General features: G+C 40.0%; 1 protein-coding gene across 3 annotated transcripts in view; it reads right to left on the bottom strand.

Annotated features, from left to right (window-relative positions):
* The window catches only part of vps50 (VPS50 EARP/GARPII complex subunit), a 133802-nt gene extending 121099 nt beyond the window's left edge, over nt 1–12703 (bottom strand). For 2 of the 3 annotated variants that reach the window (XM_088928870.1, XM_088928872.1), the window contains exons 1-2: nt 12534–12703; nt 11131–11199 (exon numbers count right to left, since the gene is read on the bottom strand). In XM_088928870.1, the coding sequence (XP_088784996.1) occupies nt 11131–11199; nt 12534–12566 (102 nt within the window). In that variant the 5' untranslated portion in view covers nt 12567–12703. The remainder of the gene's footprint in view (nt 1–11130; nt 11200–12533) is intronic. The other variant, XM_088928871.1, reaches the window with a different exon arrangement.
* Nucleotides 12704–20570: the final 7867 nt, after the last annotated feature.

The following is a 20570-nucleotide window of genomic DNA, read 5'->3' as shown; positions in this document are numbered from 1 at the left end:
AAGAAGACCCTTTTGCCAACTCTTCTTCTTCCATTCTGACTGAAGTTGAAACACACTGCTAATTAAGAAAACAAAATTAATGAATAAACCGAAAATTGGGATTTGCAGGAAGTTACATTAATGACTGCTAATCAGACCTTCTGTTAATATACCAGATCCAGGCGTCTCAGTATAAGAAACACAAACTCTTCATCAGTTCAGCTTTGCAAACACCAACACAAATACAATTCCCCTGTGTTTTATGAGTCACCTCATTTCCCTCAGTCATTGCCTATTTAATTGTCACTTAATCGATGGATCAGTTTAATATTCACATCGGTTCTCGGCCCCAAAGGAATACTGAATCAGTAAGACCTATGATAAAAAGTCTGGCTCCTGGAGTGCATGGAGAAGAGTGAAGAAGGGATGCTGAATGAAGAAAATCCTACAAATATACTCCACTTACTGCAATTGCCCGTTTCTTTCATTAGACATTTTATGAAGGATATCAATATAAGAGCAGAAAGTTTTATAAGGAGTTGGCATTACCTCTCATTAAAAATGTTTTTAACATCCATTCTTTTCGTATGAATATTACTTCACACAAGTAGACACATTTTTGACAGAAACCTGCTCTGCAGATGAACGCCACCTCCTGTTAAACCTCACAAATAATTCATCTAATGACATAAAGAGTCCTGAAGCACATCTAAAAACATCCTAAATATGTTGCACTGATGCTACAAGTTTTGACAAGGACACTAATCTCACACAAGACGTTTTTTGTTCACACTCAAATGTGTTAGAACACTTAAAAATATCTCATTTCAGCAATTGCTACATAAGTCTTAAGTTTTTTTTCCCTCATCAGATTCTCATGCTGCAAATCTTTCAACAGTAAAATGTGGTTATACAGCTCCACCTATTGGCCCCTAAGGGCCATACATCACAAGGAGCTCAAATATCACGGAAAACCTCGACGACAGTTTAAAAGTACCTTACTGGGAGTACTGTGAGTTTACCCTCAAAGTAATTATAATCTGTACAGACATCCAGTAAGAATAAAAAGCTCATTGAAGCACAATGTCATTAACCTCATAATCTATGCAAATCCCCTGCAAAGCACAATCTCAGGCATGAAAAAACGAACTGCATACAAACTCGATGCTATAGCTGTTGTTTGGACTAATTTTAAGTCTACAAAGCTTTCAATCACCGCAGTTTCCACACCAACATTTGCAAGGAATTTGCATACGTCTAAACCACAATGTTTGAGTGGAGGAAAAGGGAGAAAACTAATCAAAGTGATTCTTAAGAAAGTTATTTACATATCAATGTGACTTGGCTGCACTGAAAATTTACATACATGTCATGCAATTAAAAAATGACCTGAAACTGTAAGTACTGAGTAAACTGCAACGCATTCAATCATTTTAGTAAGTTCAGGTATGACAGTCTACACTTCATCACAAAGAGACTACAATCTATAATACAGTCTCAGATTCACAGTCCCCACAGACTGCAGCTCCATTAGAAGATGGCAAGTATGACAAGGGGCTGACAGGGCACTTCACAGGAAACCCCACTTCTCTTCAGCTGCTCATCTGACAATAACAAGCCCTGAACCGAAGGCAGATTTCCAAATTCACAGCGCAGGTGCAGGCAGAAGAGCACACACACAAAGCCAAAGAGCCACCATGTAATTCAATCTAAGAGTCTGGGCTGTAGTACCTCTCGTAGCAGGACACGTGCACACGTTCAACAAAACGCACGAGAAGTCATCCGTCCACATGATGCATCGCCTGAGTCACCCATGTCGCACATAATTTAATCCATGTCAACTCAACTGACAAATGTATTCATTTATAATGATTTTCATTATACTGTAACTCCCTGCTTTCTGCTACTAAACACCTGCTCTTTCCCTGTTTGTCTGTTAACTGGATGGGATTGTTCCATCTTCTAGAACGTCACACTGAAACAAACTTCTCTAGAACCCCACTGACCACAAGCAGGGTGACAATCCTGCCACAGATGTTCACAAAGGCATCTGCAGCAACATATAACTAAGACATCAATTATTTGAACCCCGAGACCCATCTCAGACACTTGTACTGTTCATTCACATCTCTTCTAGGTTGTAAGGTGTGAGGAGAATGCTTCGATTTATCCTCCAGTCCAGACGGCTGGGGGTCAGGCTCAATCAAAAAACAAAAACACTTAATCCATTAATCATGCTGCTGCGAATAACTGATTTCTCCTTTGCTCTGCAGAAATGACAGTCACCATTCAAGAGGCTCTTTGCAAAAACCAGGTGTGCACCACTCTCAGCTGCTGTCAACTTGCTCGACTGTCTAGTCTATTCAGTTTCTATTTACTGTACATACTGTATGATTGTGTAAATCAGAACTATAAGGACTGAACTTAGAGCTTAAAATTAGGGAGGCACTGCTAAACATTTTCTTGTGCAATACCAATACTTAACCATTACTTCCAATAGGCAACACCAATGTAATGTTATTATCAAAAATATTGCAGACAAGTTGCTTTATATAACAGAAATTGCACGTGGGCCTATGCAGAAATATTATGTTTAAATTATACAAGAAAAACTTTGTTTCTTTTACTTTGGCAGACAAATATATCAAAAGTTCGCCGAGAAATATTTTCAGCAATAAAATAACACATATGCAATACTGGACAATTCAAGTGTAGTTATCCGAGTGCTAACCTCCAACTTAGACTTGGTGGTGCACCAGGCTGCCAGTCTGTTATTATTACACAAACCGAACCAGCCGAAAACAGAATCACCCCTAATGCAACACAGCACTTAATACACAGAGCTCTGTGGTATTGAAATGAGCTCAGACAGAGTGACACAAAGCACACAAGGGCCCCCAGATCTTTTGCGAGGACTGAGAGACACACTCACACCACTAGCTTGTGGAAAGAAAATGAACTGAAGTACTGAGATGTTAATAATATGCTAAGGTGACTATAACAGATCACCAAGGTTATGTAGCACTCCTGGGGCAACATGATAATGGGGTGGCCATTAGAGGCTAGTAAGGTATTAGCTCGAAGGCTCCTTCTCATTACCAATGTAAAGCTGCTGTTCGTTAATCACTGAATACCTGAATAGACACAGGTCGGGGTGGAGATGCACAGCCTGTGAACTGACCTATTGACAGCCGATTAATAGGAAATGCGGTCAGCTGTGGTGAAGAGCATGAAACTTGAATCTGGCTCGCTTGTGGGGGTGTGTGCGCTGGGGTGAAGAGAGGGGGAGAAGACAGATGGCTGGTGTTAACCACATCTGTGATACTTGTATGCCCTCTTTTGAGAGTACATGAGCATCACAGCATTTAGATTTTTCTGTCTGTAGGTTTTTGAGGGGAAGATAGCTTAGCTGTCCCAGACTAGACAGCATACCATTTTTATAGTTAAATCAGAGCTCGACAACTATTTGCATCATTTGTTTGTGAACCAATCACTACACTAAGAACCAGAAGATCTGTCCCAGACCTTTTTTGAACATCTGTGTCAAGGAGGCTTTAATGCTGGGATCTTCCACGTCACTTTTGTTGTGCTAACTTAAGAGAGGGGCTGTTAACTTAGACCAGTGAGTTCATCAGAGGCTCTGTAAGGTCCCCTTACAGCCATGTTTGCCATTTGAGATCCAGCTGGAAATGAGAGCCCAGAATGTTGGCATTATTTTAGCACAACAGTCCACTTGTGGGGCGTCATGCATGGAGTGGCCTGTTACTGGAAACTGAAGCCTGCCACACCTTTCCACTCCACTGCAGGATAAAAAGGTACAAGCAACCTGTGCCTGAACAAAGCCACACAGGGCAGAGCTGTGGAGAGTATATTTACTTGCATTACAGCACAAACAATGGAGAGGTTGTGTGTTACTCTTCTTTTATACCCCCACTTGTTAGATTCCTGTTTGCATTAAAGCAAGTGGAAAAAAATCGAGCTGGAAAGGGTCAGAAATACCGCCTGCTAAATAGTACAACAACACAGAAAAGGCAAGTTGTCCTGTACAATTATGACAGCAAAACAATAATAATAATTCTTACACTTAAACAGCATTTTTCTGGACACTCCACTCAAAGCACTTTACAGGTAATGGGGATCCCCTCCACCACCAGCAGTGTGCAGCCCCACCTGGATGATCCGCCAGTACGCTCACCACATATCAGCTCTCAGTGGGGAGGAGAGTGATGAAGCCAGTTCAGAGATGGGGATTATTAGGAAGCCATGATTGGTAAAGGCCAGGGGGAAATTTGGCCAGGATGCCCCTACTTTTTTTCAAGAAATGCCCTGGGAATTTCAATGACCACAGAGAGTCAGGACCTCGGTTTTACATCTCATCCGAAGGACAGCGCCTTTTTACAGTATAGTGTCCCCGTCACTATAATGGGGCATTAGGACCCACATGGACCTCAGGGTGAGCACCCCCTACTGGCCCCACTAACACCACTTCCAGCAGCAATATTAGTTTTTTCCAGGAGGTCTCCCATCCAGGTACTGACCAGGCTCACACCTGCTGAGCTCCAGTGGTCGGGAGCTGCAGGGTGATATGGCTGGTGGCACAAAAGCCATCAATACATTACAAAAGAAAAAGTAAGATAAGTATTTCCCACATTACAATTTATCACAATTAAGAAATTACTCTAAAGTGACACTGGTATTTGATTATGTAAATACTAAATCAGAAGTACTCCCAGCTCAGAATAATGTAAATATATCAGTCTCGCTGTGTTACTAAGCCAGGCTGGTGTGCTGTAGGTGACTGAGCAAGGAATTCTGATGGAGCTCTATATGTAGACTGTTCTCCCACTCTTTCAGCAGCTTTATCAGTTCTGCTCTGCTATGGTAGTTCACTGAACCTGTCCAGGTAGGTTAAATGAGCCCTTCTTCACTTGTGAATACCTCCTGGACATACTAGACACAGTCCTTGGATGAATATGGTCCTGCTCACTGACTACAAGAGAAAGGGATCTCTGCTTTATGCAATTTGTTAACAAACCATGAGTTTTACATATGTTCTTTTTAGTATGAACCCTATAGGAACCTGGATCAAGCTACCCAGCCAAGTTGTGGAAGCTGATATCCTGGTAAAAGTAAAATTTGGAACGTGATCCTCAGATAAATTTAACTACTAACTCTTAAATGGTTTAGATGGGCCAAATGGCCTCTCCTTTGCAACCCTTCTTATGTTCTTCCTGACACATAAGTATCCCTGCTCATTTACCCCTGTGATGCTCTGAAGCTGACTGACACTTCCTGTCTCCACCTGAAGTTGCAGATGGTCACATTGGTTTTGGCACAGACACAGCTCCCTTCCGCGCACACAGAGAAGGAAGCCATGGCTTTGTTCTTTGTCAGCTGATGAACAAGCTCTTTTGTGTCTGTAATGATCCTAGTGTCCCCACCAGGGGTTGAAGAAGCAGAGGCACTCGAGCAGTCGATGACATCATCTTCAGTATGGAAGAATGTGGGACTGATCCTAACACTGAAGGCTTAGGGATTTAAATATCAGTCAACAAAAGTAACAAGATCTCAAAGCAATGGTACAGATGCAGTAAGCTGTAATGTTTAAACATAAGTATCAAAAAACAATTACAATTTAAATGCCTTTTTTCTGAGTTGCAATAAGAGCATTGAAACATATCAAGTCAACCCTGGTATTCTGGTTAACATAAGGTAGGTTTTATAGGTGCTAAAACAAAGTGAAAAGGAGATTCTTTGAGGGTGTTTCGATATCACGCACAGGGATGCTTGAGGACTGAAAGAGAACTATGTCAACGTTCCATGAGCAAAGATTAGTTTAATTTTGTGTTTCAGGGAAATGAATCCTGGATATTACTCGAATTAAAAAAAAACAAGTTCAGTACATGAGCACTGCCACAAACCACTAAAGATGTTTATGTTCTACAACAACATGCACCAGGCTTTGTAAAGTTAAATCTCAACAGCATGCAAGCAGTTCGCTGGCGACATCTCATTTCATTATTCTAGACGAACTGCAGACATCAACTAGATTCCAACTGCAACACTAAATTGAAAAAAAAAAGGTTAAATTAGACACCTACTGTATTGTCAGCATAAAAAAGAAACCTAACTTCTTGGAGGGGTTCCAATGTTACATACTGCCTGGCATGAGGGCATCGGGTCATGTGAAACAGAGCTCTATTTATTCTGACTGTTCAAAAGGAGAACAAAAACAGGTAGGGATGTTTTTGCTCAGTGTCACCACACATTAAGATGAAAGGTTAAAAAAGAAATGTGGAGAGATCTATTTTATAATACCAGTACTCACATTCTTCCTTGGAGGGTGAACAGTGTTTTCTCCACAAGCCAATGGACTTCTTGCATTTACAGTGTTTCTGCACGGCTGAAAAACAGCTTATACTCGCCAAAAACAACTGCACTTGCCTTGCAGTTAAACGCTTTCTTGTGGAGTAACACAGAAAAGCTCAGTTCAAATTATATTAATAATCCAGAACGATCCACCAAAATAAATAGTGAAAAACACCTTCCAGCAACAATAACAATATACAGGTCACTTGTTATATATGCTGACAAAGCCCCTTTCAGGTATTCCTTTGGCAGGGCAGACAGATAATGGGAATGATGATGGGAATTTAGAAAAGAGACAACATTTGAATTGAGAGGAGGAAAAGAATGCAGAACACTGACAGTCTATTCAAAATACCATTGGGTCACAATTTACTGACGGATATTTTAAAAACAGAACCTGATGAGAAATGCTGAGATTAATTGTTACAAAAAAAAACAGCACATTTTGTCGAACTCTGACTGGCCTTTTAAGGCAATTTACCCCCTTCTGGAAACATGAGCAAGACGTCTGAACTAATGCATAGTGAAAACACGTCGGCCTACGTTTGACACTCAGTAACTCTACAGACACAAACACAAGGTCAATAACATAAGAATGGTTACAAATGAGAGGAAGCCATTCGGCCCATCGAACCCATTTCGTAGGAAGTAGTTAACTGATGCAAGGATAACAAAACTGTAATAATCTTCATCTAATAATCATATAATAATCTGCATTTAATAACTTGTTATAATCATGTAATATGTATCTAATAATCATGCAATAACCTGTATTTAATCTTCTTGTATACAATTAAAGTCATCCGCCACGTTGTTTTCCCAGTTTAATTTTGCTTAATTAAAATCACCAAAGAGCTGATTTTGAATCTCTATACACAGAGATTTTAATGAATGCAAGAGCAGATCACGTCCTGCTCGAGTAGTGATGATCTCCTGCCTGACACCAGCGTGACCGAATGTGGCCTGTCTGAGCAACGTTATGCTTCAACCAATTAGAGACTAATCCAGCCAAAGAAGAAAACCAGGTCTACGAGGGTCAGGCCATGAACTGGAAAGCAAAGGGTCACCACACTAGCCCAGGACTGTCACATGCACATGGTACATTTGCATAATTGTTCTCAGATTGCATCGACAACAGCATGAAAAAATTCCAGGATGAAATAACCTGAGCACTAACAGAATCAGTGTAGTTCACTGCATGAAATGATCTTCATTCTAACGAGCCACTCTGGGGCAATGCTGACAGCAGACAGACAAAAAAACAACTTCTGTGAGACAGAGAAGGTCTCGGGTGGAGGCAGGGAGAGTGGCAGAGTGTTTTTTTCTTTGAAGAATATTGTTTTAGATGACAGAAGCCAATCTCTAGGGAGATCATGCCAGCCACTATGCTGACTGTTCTGCAGCTCAAGCCAAGCTGTGTGGTGGTTTAAGTGTGATTATGTGGGGAAAAGAATGCAGATTGAGGCCAATCGCACTGTTCAGAGAAACTATGACACTGAAGTAAATGAGCCAATAGATTTTCCATTCTTGCAAACTAATCAGGAAGTGTCCATACTCCAGCAGGGCAATGCGAGAACACACAGTGCTTGGATTACATTGGCACAACTTCAAGAAAACAATGTCGAGGTACTGCAATAGTCAGCCATTTCTCCTGACCTGAGTCCAATAAAACATCTGTGGGACTGGCTCAGTGATGCCATCAACAGGAGACAAATGGGACTGGTCAATATTCGCCAGCTGGCAGGAAGAGTGATGAAGAGTGGAAGGGAAGTTCCACCTTCTATGTTCCATTTCCCAAACAAACCAGAGAGCCGTGATCATACTATTGAATGCTTTGAAGGATATTCCGAAACTGAACACGCTGTGTCCAAAACAAACACTTACCACTTTCCAGAAAGCTGACTGAAGGAATGAGACAGATCTTAGGAGAAGGATAATGGGATAAGATAGATATGAAATCATTAGAGAATAGATGGCAATAGTTCACACAGTGTCTGCTTGAAGCACAGAGCACATTTATCACATGCGAGTGAGCAAAACAAAAGCTATTCCAAATAATTTGACAAATCAATTAGGAGAACTGTAAAAGGGAAAAGAAAATGTTTTATAAAATAACTAAAAATAGTAGGATCCAGTTAAAATAAAGGAGTATAAAGAATTTCCAACATAGGTCAAAAAGATCAAATTGAAATGAATATTTTTATTTTAATTTCTAAAACAAGAAAAATAAAAAAGTTCTTCCAAAGCTACAACAGCACTAATTAACTGTTAAGGTGGAAGTAAAATACATCTGAAACGATAAAATGAAACTAATGAAATGAAATGGCTGGTGTACTAAATTAGTAATTTTAGCAGGTGTTCGCTAAGGAAGCTTCCGATAGCTGAGTAATACAAATTCTGTATTAAAGAGGCAGAAGTGTTTTGGGTACTACAAGCAGTCACTATTATGAAATCCCTAGGTCTTGGGATTGGTGGTATTTTACAAACTGTACTCAAGGAAACATGAGATATCATTCAAAAACCACTAATGCAACAGTCACTTAAGGCACACATTCCTTCTCAGAATCCATAATTTATACAATTAGTCTTATTGCAATTCTCACACTTGCAGATCAGTAAATAAACGGAAGTTTGAACCTGAGAGTAAAAGCTTAAACAATATTTCTGAGGGGCTACTTATAAGCCAAAAGTACCCCCTCAAACCTGTTACTCAAGCTGATTCAAAGTACTGTGTTAGCATATATAACATTCAAGAAGCCTATCAATGCAACCAATCACCAATTATCATAATTTTATTAGAATTCGTCTATTATTCCAGCCACTCAGAAATAAAAATAATTACAATACTGACATCTTAATTTATACTTTACCTCCTTATCAGTGACGCATATTGTATACTATCACTTCCCAGCTTCAATTGTTGCAAAAATGTAACATGCAAAACCCTCCTGAGTCTTTCATTTACTATTTCAATAATGTCTTTAATCTTAGCCCAATACCAATCATTTGATAAAGAACTCGTTACATATGCTCATTACATATTCTATCTTATCTCATCCTGTAATTGTTTTTTGTCATACTCTTTCTAATCTTGTTCTGCAGATTCCAGGGAAAATAGGAAACGTTACTGAAATACCGATAACAAAGCAAGAACCATCATAAAACGCTCCTTGCTAAGAAACACGATTGCTCGCCTCAAAGCAAAATTCAACCGAAAATGTTTTGGGAATTTTGTCATCATCAGAACATTTCAAATAATCAGCAGTCAAGGCAAACATTCTGGGTGTTCTGTCACAAAACTTCAGAAGTCGATCACTGTAGTGACCATTTAATAACCCCCATGAGCACATATATGATGATAGCCTATTTAAGATTTAGATTTTTACATTTTAAGCTCGATTTAGCCTATTTGTACAGCACTTTCCACACGAAGTGCTTTACATATAAGAAAGGACCCACTTCTCCCACCACGAAGAGCAACTCCTTAGTAATCATTCTATACCACCAGCCCAAGTAGGAAATGGCTTTTCCAGTTGAACTAAAGGGGACATTTAGATTTGCGAAATTGTGCAAACCCATAGTGGAACTCAGGACAGGGCACCAGGATTAGCATGCCTACTCAACCAAACACAGAGAGTTTAACTGACCAGTATCCCTGTTTAACATCAGAAGGACAGCACCCATTACAGCACAATGTGACCCACAACCATAATGGGAAGCTGCTTTGAAAATTCTGGTCCGGATGGTAAAATTACCCATTGGTCACTGGCACCACTTAGAACAGCAAATCCCGTTTTCCCTACAGGCCCCCCATCCAAGCACAGACCAGGCCTAGCCTTGCTTAAGTATCAGTATATGACACGTCTGTGTAAGACACTTCCATGTAAGAGGAAATTTGTGTCTATTCCTGTACTCCCTTTGTCCTTAGAATTTCAATTTGGCCTTTATTATCAGTCTATGGTATAAAAAAGGAAAAAAAGGAAAAAGAATAATACATTTAAAAATAAAACCTTGAAGGATGGCACCTCCTACAGTAGACCGTTGCCATAGTGCGATGCTGGTTTGGACATTCAAATCTAGAGGTAACAGCACCTCCTCCTGGTCAACCAGCGCCACTTTCACTGCCACAACTGTTAGTGAACTCTCATTCCAGGTCTGACCCAGCCTAGCCCCTGTTTAGATTGAGCTACAAGTGGTAACAGGCTACAAGGTGGTAACGCTGTTTCTAAAAAAAGAAAAGACACTGGAAAAGGAGCAAGCATAGCATTCGCATAAGTCCACCCTTATCACTCAGAATAACACAGAACCTCTGAAAAATGAACAACCAGCAGGTACCCTCACTGTAAGTTGTTTGACTGTATTGGCAAGCACAGCTGGTAATGACCCCTTTTAAAAACGACCTGAAGGCTGGTGATTAATTCAGGCTGAATGTTTTGGAAATAGCTCTTGTACTCTTAATAATAATAATAATTGCTTACACTTACATAGTGCTTTTTTGGACACTCCACTCAAAGTGCTTTACAGGTAATGGGGACTCCCCTCCACCACCACCAACGTGCAGCATCCACCTGGATGATGCAACGGCAGCTATAGTGTGCCAGTACACTCACCACACATCAGCTATCAGTGGGGAGGAGAGCAGAGTAATGAAGCCAGTTCATAGATGGGAATTATTAGGAGGCCATGATTGGTAAGGGCCAATGGGAAATTTGGCCAGGACACCGGGGTAGATGTCTTGATAGGTACCACATACATACCAACATAAGAGCTACATATCCTTACCTTGCTAGGAATCCTGAAGTTCTCCACAGGGCTGAGGTCACCTGCATTCTCCTGGGGACTTCTGGGACCCTACAAAACATACAACAACCATAGTCACCATTTGCTGGCTGGACTGTTTACTTCAACTCACCTTTCAGTACAGAACAGCCATGCTTTTGTCTCGTACCTTAGTATATTTAACTATTTAACAGCCTCTAAAATCACAGGGCAGGCAGCCCTGGGATATAAACTAAGGGACACAGATGGAAACTGCAGGGAAGTGTTTTTAAAACTGGGAACAGGAGGCAGTTCTTGAGCACAAAGTGAAGTGGGAGTCTGGAACGAGCTACCCAACCACATCAAGCCTGAGTACAACTCAATCACAAAACAGCTGAATGGGTTCCCCTGATCACTCAGCAACTAAAAACCATAACTACAACTGCCTCTACTCATATGTAAATATTTTAATGCTCTAAAGAACACCGCATTTGACCAAGAAATGCAGCGTCACTTCCATAATTGTGCCTAGCATTCAAACTCTAATGCTTTACTGGGTCAATTTGTAATCGTCACTGATGGCCATGGGTGTCCCTATTAGTGCCTATTAAAGAATAATGTCCATTGGCTCTTTGGAATGCAAAGCTAGCTTGGAAAGCTTGATCTTTTCTGATCGGTATTTGTTTTTCTCAAAACGTGTTATGGCAATTAGTTTTAGTAACTAATGACACATACCGCACAGCACAAGAGTAGAGAGAGTTTCTAATGAAGTTTTGCGAATGAAAATAAAGCAACAATCTCGATATATTGTACTACTAAATGTTCAAAACTTAAAACAGTAAAACACTTATCACCTTTGGCTAGTGGCAACACTCGCTTGGCTACTATTTCAGGATAAATAAATATGTAATCATGATATCCGAAAGCGTGCGCAGTCATACGTGTAGTACTGTACATTCCGAGATAAAAAGGACTTCCCTGTACGCCCACTTTCCACACTCCATTACGGAATGTGCTCCACGTAGATTATCAACATAAAAGAGATGAGGAAGACTTGTTGTACGACATGGAGTAGATTTCAGTCTGTTCTGCGCCACTGAACTATATAAAACAGGACAGCGCTATCACTATTACCCCAGTCCTATTGCCTGATCTCAAGTATGTTAGTTTAGCTAGTCTGTTCTATATCCCTCAAAGGTGATGACCTATAAAACCGACTAATTTTCAAACAAGATGGTGCATTCAGGATAAATGTGCGTATCGCTTTCGACCTCTTCTCAGACCACGCACAGTGCCGTTTCTCTTTTATCGTGAATCGCATCTCATTTAAACATTTACAGTACAAAGCCAGCTTTACCCACACCTGTGCACAGCCTACTCAGCCAGGAGCACCGCTCCTTTTCAAACTGATTGTCGTTATATCTCACCTGCCGGGTCATTAGCGATTTTATCTTCTGCATTTTGGTGTACAGTTTATACGCCGTTCCTCAGAGTCGGTAACAAATTGATATCATTCCCGTGTAACTCCAGTTTCAGGTCCTACAATTCATGAACTGATACAGAACAGCCATGTTTGATAGATCCAATCACATGAATAATTCAGTCCGGGTGGTATTCTGGGAGATGTAGTTCTGCGGAATACCTACGCGTAGTTTCCGACATAGCACGATTAAATTAAGAGACTACATTGCCCATTTTCCTTTGGTTGCCGTCAAAGTCTTTAAAATTGCAGGCGAGTTGGAATCTGCTACATCCGTTTTTCTTTGCCTTCACTACGTTTAAACGTTTCATGAGGCAGATTTGTTTGAGAACAGCTTTTCTGTTTTGATAAAGACTGATATCTTGCCATACAGACACGTGTGAGATTTTTAAAGGGTTTGGTGTATTTTTTTTAACCTAAACCAAGTTACTCATGTACTATGTCTAGGAAGTTATTGTTTTATTTATTTTGGAAACAAAGCCTAGGGTTTTTATATATGTTGGCGAACTGGGTGAGTATATCGTGTGCTTTAAGGAACACAAAAAACGAATCAATATGCATCTCCATGCGTCTGAATTAAATAGGCCTAATCAACTGCTTGTTTGAAAAAGTCCATTAGCGACAACATTTCCGACCAGTGTCGTAAAATCCTTCGCCAATATTCAGACTAATTTTCTTTAATATTTTCATCTTGTATCAAAGGATGAGGTGAACACTAGATGGCGCTTTTAGCTGCTGTTTACTCAGGTAGTTCCCTTGTTTAGTGACAAGTGATGGATTTTACAACTAGCGCAGCTCTTAACTGTTGCAACTGTTGAATAAAAGTGACCTTTTTCTTAAAATGTCATTTATTATTTTAAATATTCTTTATATTTTTATTTTTTTCTTTTACAGCATTAATCTTTTTTACATGTTGTAAATTGACAGATTATTCTTGGTTATCTTGACGTTTTGTTCACTTATTTTTTTACAGCCTATATCTACACCTTTTGCATACTGTAACCTACCCTGCCGTGAATTTAGTTTTCTTTTAAAATTTTGTAATAAATAAGATGATAAAAAAAAGCCAGCAGTTAACAGATTGGACTTTCCCAGTGAAGTCATTTTTCAAAAAGGCCATTTGTTTGAAAATTTAAATATCACCTAGCAACTAGAGAGAGCTACCTTATCCCAGTGTGATGACAGGGTAGATGATTTACTAGTCAAATCTAGGATTATTTTGGCTGCCAAACATTTGAGGTGTTTACCATGCTGAAGCAATCCTCTGCAACCAGCCATAAAACGCGATGCAGGATGAACAGATGGCATTCCACGAAACAATTCATGAAATATGTTCAGGTGTGAGTGGGGTGTATTTATATGCATCACCTGTAGTGTGGGTGGTGCCTGAAAGAATAGCTGTTTTCTCTTGAGCCAAATAAAATCCATAAAAATATCAATGTCTGTCAAAAGAATAACTATTTTCATACATGTTTACCTTGCACTTTCTCTAGCCCTTTGTCCTTCACCGAGTTCTAATTACAAAATATTTCATTTGGAAGGCTTTTCAGCAGTAATATACAGTAGTAATTCCCTATATCTAAATAAAGTATAATGTACATGATCTGCCTTCATAGTTTCAGTTGGTGTTATGTTCGGTGCACTTAGGCAGGTGGTCAGAATTATAGGATTAGCCACGTATTTTCTGTAAATGATGTAAGTAAGTTCCAGGTCATCTTATTGGCATCTGTGTGGACTTTGTAGTTTCTGTTTAAATGTCATGGCAATGCCTCGCCATGGGTTTCTGGCTGCAGAATAAGACTTCTTCAGTCATCTGCAGGAATGGCAGCTGATGACGAGTCCCTCTTCCGGGCAATCTGTACATCTCTGGGAAGACCATTGTAAAAAATCTGGGTACGTGCCCACAAGGTTAAAGAGCGCATATTATAGCCCAGCAATGGTAACAATGAGAACATAAGAAATATTTTAAAAAGTAGGGAAGCCTTTCAGCCCATAGAGCGTGAATTCATTTGGTACTACTAGTTTAGTAATTAGTAGTTGATTGATCCAGCCATTTCTTGAAAGAAGCCAGAGTATCAGCTTCAACACCATGCTTGGGTAACTTTTTCCACACTCCCACAACCATTTGGGTGAAGTAGCGTCTTCATTCCTGTCTCTAAATGCAATTTCTTGAAGTTTCCACTCATTTCAACACTGGTTTGTGTTTTACTGTTTATTTTGAAGCAGTCCGCCAGGTTAACCTTGTCAGTGCCTTTGATAATTTTGGATATTGTATTCCTTCATAGTCTTTGTTCAAAGGTTCAGTCCTTTGAATCTATCTGGTTTCTTGTCTCTGACATCAAAGCAGCAATATCTTTTTTGTAAAGTGGTGAGAAAAACTGTTCACAATGTTGTAAATGAGGCCTGACTAGTGTACTGTACAATTTGAACATAGCATCCATAGATCTGAATTTTATACTTTTGATTGTACAGCCTAACATTTTTTTTTTAATTATTTTTTTTTGCTTCCCCACATTGACTGGAAAATGTAAGAGATGTGTCAAAATAAACACCCAGGCTTTTTCCATAAAAAACTGTACTAGCTCAGTGCTTCCTATTTTTTATATACTTCCCATTTTGTATGTACTGTATAGTGTAATGCTCATCACTGCTGTGTGAATATTAGCTCAACCCACAATGCACTCACTGGTGCATTGTGGGTCAAGCTAGTATTCATACAGCAGCTGGCCACACCTCCACTCGCTTGCCATTCAAAATCGGTTGTCATGGAGTTTGACTAGTTTTACAGGAAACCTGTACCACCTCTAGTCAGTTTACTATCACGCCTGCCTCAGGTTCTTCAGGCTACTTAAGCCATGAATTTGTTGCTTGGGAACTCTGTCATAGAGTTTGCTACGGCCCTAGCTTCACTTCACGTTCCTGAATTCCAATCTATCGGTATGTTAGTTTCCTGGTTTCTGGACCCTCGCTTCCTCCTGATTTCTCCTAATTGATTAATTACTCCTGATTGATTGGATTCTACATTTGTGCTTCATACTGTCTCTTCATACTGTCAAGTTTTTGGACTTGCTTGTTTACATGGCTCTGTTTGTGGACTTCTTTTTGCACTACACCTGTGTTTACCCAGCCTCAATCCTTACTCGTCTTGGACTCGACTCTGGACTACAATTCAACTGCTTTCTCCTGTTTGCTGCACCAATTGTGCTCCCTGCTCAAGCTGCCCTGCTTGTTCCCACAGCCAGACTCCTGCCTGCTCTTGGATTCATCTTATGAAAACAGACTGCTGCTTATACTGCCTCAAGCAGCGAACACATTACATATAGTTTTTATTACCTGCGTGCAAAACACTGCACTTGCCTACATTAAATGCTGCTGTATCTGCCAGGTGTTAATAATTAATAACACTGATGCAGTGCAGTGTATCTAATTCTGTGGTCAGAAGTGTGAACTTTATGCACATTATAAGACAAATGAAGGAAAAATGATGGAGTTTTATCTGCAAAATTATAAATGGGAAGAGTAATGATGCAACAGAACAAAAATCATTGCAAAATTTTGTTTCTCTACAGGGCAAAATATTTTATCTTATTAAAGTGCACTTTGTGTACTTTATGAATGTCCATGGAAAGGATGTAAACTGTCTATCATAGAAAATATTTTTGCAAAACCTCATCCTGAGGGGTGTGATGCTCTTGAGTCTCTGAGCCTTGGCTCCAACAGGACAGTGACACATGTACACCTGCTATCCCACCGTGTATCAGCATGCCCTGGGCAGAACTGGAAGGAACAAAACCACAGCGTGCAGACAAGCCCTTCTGTCCCTGAGGACACTGGAATAGAAACAAGAACCTCGGACACAACCAACTCACAGTAAAAAAATATTTTTAAAATCATCTGTTATAACAGTCTATTAGTTAATATTTGCCTTGCACTGTTAGTACAGCACTAGAAGGATTTAACAACATTCTGAAGTAGGGTTGCAAATGGCAGTGTTGGTCCATAGAAAAATGTGATAAAGTAAGAACAGAGAAGAGGGAAACAGCAACAAGAGGAATAAGAGGAAACTCATGTTTGTGTCACATCTCTACAGCTTTCTGCAATGCCTTACTCTACATATGCCACGTGGCAAGGGTGTTTTTAAAAATGGTTCTTAAATTATAAAAATGAATACATAGATTTGCCTTTGATCTTACTGTTGCTTAGACAAAGGTATTTAAGACTATCAAGAAAGGCAGCGCAATGGTAAAAACCTTCACACAAAAACATAAAATAGCATGGTACTTAAACCAAAGACGTAAAGATGAGGACCTTTTCTTACTTGCAGTAATTGCTAGTGAACATATCATATTAGTTATATTTACGGAGGTCCATTCAATGCAGACTGGTGAGGTTATCAACTGCCGTTAAGTTCCCAGCTATAGACTACATCACTTTCTGATGTCTTCACCAAGACATGATAGTTAAAACCAAAGTGTTTTCATAAGTAAACTGGGATATGAAAGCTTTGTTTCTCACACTTTAAATCGGAGTTTAAATAACAGGTTTGTTTTTCCCTGCTGATGCTGTGCTGTCACAATTGTTAATCCTGTTCAGTATGAGAGGAGCTGCAGGTTCAGACATTTGGAGTCTGTGCTTGGCTGAGGACACGATGGTGAGAAGCTGCCATCTGTGGGATTATGACTAAATGACTCAAAGTCAGAATCCCCCGTAAGGTTTCAGACAGAACCAAATAAAGTATCTTTTAACCATTCATTTCCCAGAATGGTAAAATCTTAAAATTAAAGTGTCATTCTTAACAACAGCAAAGTATTCCAGCTTTTTAAATATAAGAAATGTGGTCACACACTACACTTGAATCTACTGTCACACCATTGAGCAGCTGATCTGCAAAACCTGAGCAAGAACGACCATCCAGCAGACCCAAACAGCTGGTCGTATGGTGCCAGAGCCCTTCAGCACCCCTGAGAGAGCCAGGAGCATGACATCATCAAAACATTTCCGCCTTCAACATTTCAGCAAGCTGCTTTCCTTGTTCTATCTTTTGCTATCCAAGCACTCACAAATTAGGAACCAAATGGTATTTAATAGTGAGTTTTGGGATATTCAGATAAGTGAAAACAAGTGAAGCAGGTGAGTTGCATTATTGTAAATTGCTCCATTTTTTTCTGAAAGCGCATCGATGTCAGACATCAGTTTGCCCTGTGGTAAAATAATACTGTAGTTGTTTCACTGAAGTGTCCATCCTTTGACAAACACTGAGTGTATCTTCCTGCAGGCAGAATTGCAAATAATGTCTTTCTGTTGTTTGCCCTCACAACTGACTGTGAGCTGAAGACACTGAAGCAAAAAGTGAGAAGCTCTGTTCGCCCTCCAGCATCGGAACTCGACAAAGGAAACTACACTACACCAGATCTTAAGACAAAGAACTTACCCCTTATTCAGCACAAACTGTTTCCTAGTTTGAGATCCCACGTAGGGAATCTAGGAATCTAGGCTTGTTGAGGATATTAGGTCACTGTCAGGCTAAGTTCTATGGAACCCTGCTGCCTGTAGGATCTGGATGCGGTAAATAATGCAATCCTGTTGTCGATTAATGGAAATAGTGATTTCACCGTGAAGTCCTACCTATTCACTTGCTTTAGATAATGTAATAATAATAATAATAATAATAATACCTTGCCTTTGTTCAGTGCTTTTCTAATAATAACGTATTTTATATAGCACCTGTAAAAGCAATAGTCTCAAAGGGCTTTACAATACTTAAAAGCACAAATCACAATAAAATAAAATGGTAAGAATTACAAAGGCTTAAACAAAGCAGCAGCATGGAGAAGATAAACCACAAAAAAAGCTGTTTTCTGAAAAAGTCTATTTAAAAGCTCTCAGTGTGGCCGAGTCCCTGATTTATTTGGGGGTGATGTAACAAAAGGCCCTGTCACCCCCAGAATATGAAAGAACAGTAGGTGGACGTAGTAATCTAGAATGACATGAGCAAAGGTCACATGGTGGGAAATAAACAGCACATCAGCTACCGTAAGCAGTTGGATTTTAAAATCAGCTCAAAACCTGAGAGGAAGCCAGTGCAAGGACTCCCAAGACCGGAGAAGCACATATTGTTTCCCCAGTTTGTCACAGACTTTGAATAAGCAGAGCCTGGTTTTTAGCCTTGTGACTTCAGACTTTTTCATTATCTGACACCCAAGGATGTGTATTCAAGTAACAAAAAAACTGAAATGTGTTTTAATGGAGGTCAGAGAGAACAAAACCCAATTAGAAAGAAACATTAGGAGGTCCACTGCGTATTATAATGGAAAGAATGATTTGTAACCAATAGTCACGGCTTGGTCTGGGTTTTTAATTACTGTATAAAATATGTAACTTACAATAAAGTCAAACAAACATAATGCTTACAAGTAATATTTTACCAATTTTATGCAATTTTTATCCAATCACTGCTTTTTAGTAGAATGTACATTTTCTACATGTGCATATGAAACTATTAAAATGATACAAATCTTTATTCAAATAGAAATTTGATACTGTACATCTTCCATTTACTGCAGAAGTAGAAAAAAAACATTTCATCTTGCCAAAAATAATTCTGTTTTCCCATCAAATGAGGTAAACCCGTGAAAGACTTTTTACAAAAAAACCCAGAAAGAATCAAACTAAATGTGTAAAATAGTGTCTCACTTGATGTTTAGACAAAGAAATGGCCCCAGTGTATTAGTGAAACGGCAGTGGTTCTGATCCAAAATTATGGTTCAGTAAAAAAAAATACATGCAAACTGACTTCTGCACCACTTCTCAATACCCATCTGCTAAATCTGCAGGTGGCTCTTATCATATTCCTTTGGCTTGATTTTGCATGTTACATAACTGAAATTCATTTCAGGCCCATACTTAGTGTCACTAAATGATACCGAATCTTCTTTTCAGATACTAACATAATCTTAACAGTTCTCATCCAGTGCTTGCTTTTGTTTTTGGTAAACTTGTATCATTGGAGCTTGCTGGGATTGGCTCTAGCTCCTCCAGAAGGATACTGTGGATGGAAGGATGGATGTATCATTGGAGGCGTCCAGGCTGCTGCATTCTGAGCCTTTGCTGATGAATACAGCTTAGGTGAAGGAAAAAAAAATCCAGTTCGGGAAGGTAAGGGAGAAAGGTATGAGGGAAGAGAAAATGAAATACTAAATCCATACTTCTCCCACGGAGTCCACGAATGTCGAACCAAAACCAAAAATGTATTTTGGCTCATGCAAAACAGAATCCAGGTTCTAAAGTTGGTCAACCAGCAGGAGGGGTTCACTTCGGGAAGTGGTTGAGCCCTGTAGTACATACAGTGATGGCACAAGCTAGGGCTCAGTCAGTGCTCCCTGTAGCCTGGATGTGTCAAGTGCCCAAGCACCAGCAGGATCTACGAGGGTATCCGCAGCCTTGTCACACACAGCAGCGACCCTGGGGTCTGGCCTGGCTCCCATGAGCCTGCAGCACTGTCAGCGTTAGCTGAATCTCTCGACTATCAGTGCCTCCTCTCTCGATGTGTAAAATGGAAAATAGCTCTAACAGGTGCTACAGTACATGCCGTTTTGGACATTGTCCTCTGTGTTCTCTGTGCGCTGGTACAAGAAACGTACAATCATGCAGTCAGGCAGGTCGATTCGCTTTCAGCAGGTGCGAACTGGCAGAGCCCAGATAAAGCTGAAGTTGGCACCTCAGCGGCCACAGCAGTTCAGCAGGTCAGAGCTCATCCTGGTTTCTGAGTAAACTAGAGCTCGTTCCCATTGTGGACAGGATGATGTTTGATCACAGGGATTACACCCAACGATGCTGGTACCCACTTATACAGCTCGGTGGACAGGAACACCTGTGGTAAAGGACCTTGTTCAAGGACACAGTGTCTGTAGCAGGGATATGAAACCAGTCAAGAGTCCAAATCCTCTTCCTCCATGCTCCACCAAGTTGGGGGAGTCCACAAAAT

This window comes from Atractosteus spatula, chromosome 12 (assembly GCF_055471065.1).
Source record: "Atractosteus spatula isolate fAtrSpa1 chromosome 12, fAtrSpa1.hap1, whole genome shotgun sequence".
In the NCBI taxonomy this organism is placed as follows: Eukaryota; Metazoa; Chordata; class Actinopteri; order Semionotiformes; family Lepisosteidae; genus Atractosteus; species Atractosteus spatula.
Note: the sequence above shows the minus strand (reverse complement) of the source record. Positions and strands in the feature narration are given on the sequence as shown.